Source organism: Plasmodium gaboni, chromosome 7 (assembly GCF_001602025.1).
Source record: "Plasmodium gaboni strain SY75 chromosome 7, whole genome shotgun sequence".
Lineage (NCBI taxonomy): Eukaryota > Apicomplexa > Aconoidasida > Haemosporida > Plasmodiidae > Plasmodium > Plasmodium gaboni.
The window spans coordinates 640755-648254 of NC_031487.1; the positions used below are offsets into that span (position 1 = coordinate 640755).

The 7500-nt window shown below is 19.7% G+C and overlaps 3 protein-coding genes across 3 annotated transcripts in view; 2 read left to right on the forward strand and 1 right to left on the reverse strand.

The window, feature by feature from the left end:
- Positions 1-5699, forward strand: part of PGSY75_0719900 (putative membrane protein) — a gene marked incomplete at both ends in the record, with an annotated part of 10299 nt that extends 4600 nt beyond the window's left edge. Inside the window, one exon of the mRNA XM_018785040.1 lies at positions 1-5699. This exon is cut by the window's left edge and continues 4600 nt beyond it. Within this exon, the coding sequence (XP_018642541.1) occupies positions 1-5699 (5699 nt within the window).
- Positions 5700-6223: 524 nt separating this feature from the next.
- On the forward strand, positions 6224-6924 carry PGSY75_0720000 (putative exosome complex component CSL4; the record flags this gene model as incomplete). Its single annotated transcript, XM_018785041.1, has 2 exons — positions 6224-6710; positions 6824-6924. The coding sequence occupies 2 exons, from the start codon at positions 6224-6226 to the stop codon at positions 6922-6924; spliced, it is 588 nt and encodes a 195-aa protein (XP_018642542.1).
- Positions 6925-7247: 323 nt separating this feature from the next.
- The window catches only part of PGSY75_0720100 (putative small subunit rRNA processing protein), a gene marked incomplete at both ends in the record, with an annotated part of 768 nt that continues 515 nt past the window's right edge, over positions 7248-7500 (reverse strand). The window contains one exon of the mRNA XM_018785042.1: positions 7248-7500. This exon is cut by the window's right edge and continues 515 nt beyond it. Coding sequence (XP_018642543.1) covers positions 7248-7500 — 253 coding nt within the window.

Genomic DNA, 7500 nt, shown 5'->3' on the forward strand with positions numbered 1-7500 from the left:
AAAAAAAAAAAATAAAAATAAAAAAAAAAAAAAAAAAAAAAAAAAAAAAAAAAAAAAAAAAAAAAAAAAATATATCTATAAATGTGGAAGATATAAATGAAAATGAAAATGAAAATGAAAATGAAAATAAAAATAATGATATTAATAGTAATAATATTAATAGGAATAATATTAATGGGAATAATATTAATAGTAATAATATTAATAGTAATAATAATTTTAATAATGATGATCCATTTGGTAATAAATTATGCAAATCACAACCAAATGATATACCCAACAAAGATATATTTTCTTATCATTCAAATGAAGAAAAGAATAATATTGATATGATTAGAGCTGTCGAAAATAATAATATAATAAAAATATTTAGACATAATAATATAAAAGAAAAGGATGACATATATCATATAGGAAATTTATTTAAAGATATATATATTTATAAGATTTATGAATCATTTTTAAAACCTTATAATATAGTAAATATGAATAGATTATTTGAATTTTGTTCTCGTTATATTAGTTGTAAAAGTATTTTTAGTTTAAATAATCATATGAATAAATTAAATATATATAAAAAAAATAAAAATAAATATAATGCAAATATACAATATAATATTCTTACTTTTATATGTTCTTTATTAAAGGAAATAAATCATATGGATGAATATATTTTTTGTAATTTCTTAATATTATTATATTTATATAAATTTTTATCGAAAGACAAACAAAAAGATATATTATATACTATATATGATTTCTTAAATAAAAAAAAAAAATATATTTATTTCGTACCATTTATAACTTTAATAATGGATGAAAAGAGAAAAAAAAAACAAAGAAAATATTTAAAAAAATTAAATAATGAAACAAAGACGTTTAATAAAAATAATTTCTTATTTTGTTTTTCATCTTTATCATCTTTTTCTTCATCATCACAAACGGGGAATATAACATCCTCATCTGAAATGTTAACCGACACATCAATGGCATCATCATCGTCTTTGTCACCATCGTCTTTGTCATCATTATCACCATCAGATGATGGCTATGGTGATGATAATAATTCAAGAAATTGTTTAGATCCCATTGAATCAAGTTTATCTGATACATATAATAACAAAAAGATTAATTCGTTTTCAAAAAATTGTTCAATCAAAAAAAAAAATAGTTCCCAAGAAAAAATAAGATCAAACAAAATGAATCATAAAAAAAAAAAAAAAAGAAATTTTAGGGAAGAAAATAAATTGCATTTCTTATCTGGAATAACAGAGGGTAGATGTGCACCTGTTCCTATTCTTGTAAACATTGAATATGCTGATAGGAGTTGTGGCAATGAGAAAATTTATATGAAGGTTGGTAAGACAGATATAGAAAGAAAAAATAACACAAAAGAAAAGAAAGATAATATGATGAATCAACATAATGATGTGGATGAAAAATATGTTGATAAAGACAAGAACTCAGACAATTTAAACTCTGAATGTCATAATACATTTAATAATATTAATACATGCAATGAAGAAAATATAAAAGAATGTTCAGAAAAAGAAAATTCTAAATTGAATGATTCTTATAAAGACGTTTTTAAATATAATCCATTTAATGAAGAAGAAAAAAACATAAAAATACAAAATTTGTGTTCTGTGAATGAAATAAAAAATGTTATAATAACTTTAAAAAATAATTTATCTGTAAACTTAGTATTAAATAATGTGACTTTAATATCATCAGGAATATCTATAGAAAATTATCCAACTAGTGTTATATTATTATCAAAAAAAAAGAATAATAAATTAAATAAAGTGCAATTATCTTTTAAGGCTAAAGAAACGGGTATTTTATTTATATTAGGGATATCATATTGTATTAGTTATTATTATTTTGATCAATATTTGTTATATAATACTTCAGCTTTAAGAAGATGTTTTATGAAGAATAAATTCTTTCATCATTATAATAAAAAAAGTAATGATGCTACAGGTCAAACCACATATAGCTTTAATAAAGAAACAGATAATATAAATGATAAAAGGAGTATTTATGAATATATATCTGGTCACACTAATATGGATGACAATTATTTAAATAGAATGTATTCTAAACAAGGGGAAGATTTCGCGTCTTATAATAATAATAATATTAATGGTAGTAATAATAATAATAATATTTATGGTAGTAATAATAATAATAATATTAATGGTAGTAATAATAATGTGAATAATTTTTTTGTTCATTTTGAAGATATGCATAAAGGACCAAGTAATGACATATACAATCGAGCGAAACTATTAAATTATATCTTCAAAGTATCTAGTATATGTTCCATATTTGTTATTGATGATTATTTTTCTTTAACATCTGAAATTAAACTTTTTAATTTTAGTAAATATATTAATATAAAAGAATTATTAGATGATCAATCGTATTTAAATAAATATATCATATCTAAAAATAATGAGAAAAAAAAAGAATCCATTATAGAAAGTAATAATATACACATTAATAATATAACAAAGGATAATCTAGATGTATCTTGTTTGAATGATAAGGATGATAATAGTTCTTTTTTAAAAAAGGTAAGCCATGGTCAAAATATATCTAATAAATATAAAGACATATATCATAATAATAATAATATAAATAGTCATAGTGATATATATTGTGATAATCTTGTAAGTGAAAAATTAGAAAATACTGTAGAGGATTCAAAGAGAGAACATATATGTATGACAGAAAATATTTGTAATGATAATAATATAAATATGAATACTGATCAGAAATATATAGATTGTAATAATCAAAATGGAAATAAAGAATTAGATTCTATGATAATAAAAAAAAAAAGTTCATATAAAAAACAGCATGTTTTTAATAGATTTTTATTACATAAAAGAAGTAGTTCAAAAAGATTATCTTTATCATTTACTTCTTCTATATTGTCATCAAAATCGACATTATCCTTTCCAGATTCTTCATTGTCATTGTCGTCGTCATCATCATTATCATCTGGGTTATTATTTCCTTTTGACAATGTGAAATCTGCCAATATAAATGGCCATATAAATGACCATATAAATGACCATTTAAGTGACCATTTAAGTGACCATTTAAGTGACCATTTAAATGACCATTTAAGTGACCATTTAAGTGACCATTTAAGTGAACCACTTGAATCACCAAAAAAAAAACACATTCGATTCAAAGCATTATATCAATTTAATAACAATGTAAAAAAAGGACATAAGAAATATCTTCACATGGTGGAAGGAATGGATGATAGGTCTAGACAAAACAAAAATAATATATCTTATAACAAAGAATATGATGATAGTATAAATGACTTACACAATAATTTATATTTTTCTTATGATGCACGATTTGCAGAATTATTAGAAGGAGAAATTAAATTTTTATGTTTAATATTAGAAAATAAAGGAAATATTGATATTGAATTTTTAAATATAAAAGTAAATTATAAGAATAAAAATATGAATGGTAGTTATTTTATAAAGTTTTTTTTTGAAAAAGCATTTTATATTAAAAATAAGGATATGAATTCAATGATAAATAAAAATAATAGTGAAAATATTTTAAATATCATAAGAATAAATAAGGGAGAACATTTAAAAGTTAAGAAAAATTCTTGTTTATATATACCAGTTCGATGTATAGGTTCTTTGTTAATCAATGAAGCTTATTTAAATATTTTTTATTCTCCTTATAAAGATAGTATATATTATGCAGAACAAAAAATTAAATTAAGAATTAACGTAAAGAAAAATATTAGTATTCAGAATATATTTTATTTTCCTTATGTTAGTTTTAATTATTTGCATATATTAAATAAATTATTAAATAGTAATTATTATCATACAAATATAATAAATATTTTAGGAATTATAAAAAAGAAGGAAAGAACAAAATATATCCCTTGTAGGTATGAGCAACAAAATGGGGTAGATAATAATTATAATCATCCTTTTGATGATAACACATGTGGTGGTAATAATAACAAACGTTGTGGTAATAATAACAAACGTGGTGATAATAATAACAAACGTGGTGGTAATAATAACAAACGTGGTGGTAATAATAACCCACGTGGTGATAATAATAACCCACGTGGTGGTAATAATAATAAATATGGCAGCTTCAATATAAAAGAAGAAACTCATTCATATAATAATATGATTATAAAAAATATGTCTAGAATGAAGAATACAATTATAAGAGATGATATATTATATAACATGAATGATAATAACATGCAATTAATACAGAATATTGAGTATATGAATAAAATATATTATGAATATAAAGAGAATTTAAATATATGTATAGATAATAAATATATATTCTTAGAATTATATATAAAAAATTATAGTGGTTATATTAATTATTGTAAGAGCAAAAAATTAAAAAGAAGACCTACTTGTATAGTTGATAAAGAAAATAATTGTAGTAAATGGATTATATGGATTAAAAGAATAAAGAGAAATGAAAATTTATTTTTTGAAAATGAAGAAGATATATTAAATTATTTCTTACAATATATAGATTATAATGTATATTTGACATATTCTAGACATAAAACAGTTGGATTCTTAAGTCTTTATGGTTCCTATTTAAATAGTATACATCTAAAAAATAAAACATTAGGTGATTTTTTTTGGAATGTAACAAAGCCAAAAATGGATCACCCAACAATTCAATTAAATAATAATAATAATATATATATAAAACACAATATGTATGATAATAATAATATATATATAAAACACAATATGTATGATGATGAGGAAGAGAAAAAAAACAAATGCTCCTATTATCAAGAAAAAACACATACACATTTTCTTTCAAATACACTAAATTTTCCAACTCCCTTTAAAAGTCAAGAAGAAAACAATAATGACAATAAATATAATAACGATTTATATAATATTCATACTGTGAATAATATAGAAGATTCTCAAGATAAAAAGGATATTAATAAATCCGATATATCAATAGAAAAAACATATAATGATAATTATATAAAAAAAAAAAACTCAGAAATGATGAATATTTTTTTTGAAAAGGATAATTATGATGATTCTTATAACAACATATCCTTTAGTTTAAAAAATAATGCTGAATATTTATTAAATGTAAATAAATTATTCGAAAAAAACTTTCTTAATGATATATTTTATCCATATATATTATTAATACCTAGATTCTTTCATTGTAAAAAAAAAAACAGTGTTATTATTCCTAAATGTTCTAAAATTTTAGATATGCATAATTATAAAAATATAGGAATCAAAAAAAAATATTTTCAATCCAAAACAAATCAAACATTTCATGTTAAAATATATTTAAAAAATTTATCGAATATTCAACTAGGTAAATATACTTTATTATTATATCCATCTAATTTAAAATCTATTAAAATTATAGGTAGTCTTAATAAAACTGGATTTTTATCAAATAATAATATTAACAATAATATTAACAATAATAATAATAATACCGATATGAACAATTATTTAAATAATAATACAAATATTTTTAAATCTAATAAACCATACCTTTTACATTCATTCAATGTTTATTCTTTATTCCAAGGAAAAGTTTTCTTTTATATAACTATATATTTTCATCAATATAACACTTTATTATTTCATCACGAGCCCATATTAATAACAATAGTATAACATCAAAATTAAATATATAACATATTACAAATGTAGATAAATAATACCTACAATATATTTTTATATTATATATAATTAATATGTTATTTTTAAAATAAAATAAAAAAATATATATATATATATCACATGTTCATTTTATATATAAATTTTTTTTTTTTTTTTAAAAATCACATTAATAATATATAATAAAAATATTTATATGAATGGAATATATACATCGCATTTTTTAAATGTACCTATATATAAATATATATATATAAATATATGTATATATATATATATGTTTAATTTTTTTGTTTTTTTTTTTTACAACATAAGTTCTGATTATATAATATTTTATAAACTTGTTATAATTTAACTAATCGACATTAGAAAAAACAAAAAAAACCGATGGGTATAAAAAAATAAGTATATTTTTTATTACATTTAAAAATATAAATGCAGCAAATATTATAATATTTAATTATATATATATATATATATATATATATATATATATATCATTTATTTAATAATTTAAAATAATGAGTTATGAAGATGATGATATTGTAATACCAGGAGAGTTATTAGGTTCACAAAATGAATATATAATGAATGGTCAAAATACATATTTGTTGAAACATGAAATAAGATCTAGTATCCTTGGTAAAAAAATTATAAATAAAAATAATGAAAATAAAACAATTATAAGTGTTTATAACCTCAATCCAGCTTCTTTATCTCTTCCAAAAATAGGAGATATAGTTATATGTAAAATCCATCGTGTATCATTCCATATGATATATTGTTATATTCTATCATCACATAATATATATACAAAAAACGCATTAAAAGGATTTATTTTAAAAAGTGATATACATATAAATGAAGGAGAATTAGGTGATAATTTCTTATGTTTTCAACAAGGAGATATCATAAAAGCTAAAGTTCTATCTATAGGTCAATATTCATCTTATAAATTGTCAACAGTTGGATCGGACCTAGGAGTCATAGCAGCATTTAATAAAAAGGGTAATCATAAAAATATAACACATATATATATATAGATATATAGATATATGTATGTATGTATTTTTTTATGTATATATATATATATATATATATTTTTTTTTTTTTTTTTTAAGGTGAAATATTAAGACCAGTGGCTTGGAACCTCGTATTAAACATAAATGACATGACCTTTGAAAGAAGAAAAGCTTCAAACGATTTTTCTCTCCTTCTTTAATAAATATGCATTATATCGACAATGTGGATATTATATATGTGCATATAACATAAATATATATATATATATGTATATTTTATTTATTCATTTTTATTTTTTTTGTGTCTTAATTGGACCCACTGCAAATGGGTAATTTTTTTTTAAATGAACAAGTTTGAGAAAAAAAAAAAAAAAAAAAAAAAAAATATGTAATATATATTATATTTAATTATACAAATAAATTATGTTATGACAAAAAAAAAATTAAATAATTAAATAATTAAATAATGAAATAATTAAATAATGAAATAATTAAATAATGAAATAATAAAAAAATATACTTATCACATAAAAGATCTTAACAAACTCGACGAAACTGTTTTCCTCTTATCTTTAATCTGATTCTTTTCATTACTTTCCTCGTGAATTATATTCTTCACCGTTTCAAGGTTCATATTATTTTTTTCTTCATTTCCTTCTTTACTTTTTTTTATTGTAAGAAAATTCAATTTTTTGTTACCTTTTGATTCAGATGAATATTTCCTTTTCATATTCTTTTTATTATCGTTGTTCATATTCTTGTCAAGAAACTGTTCA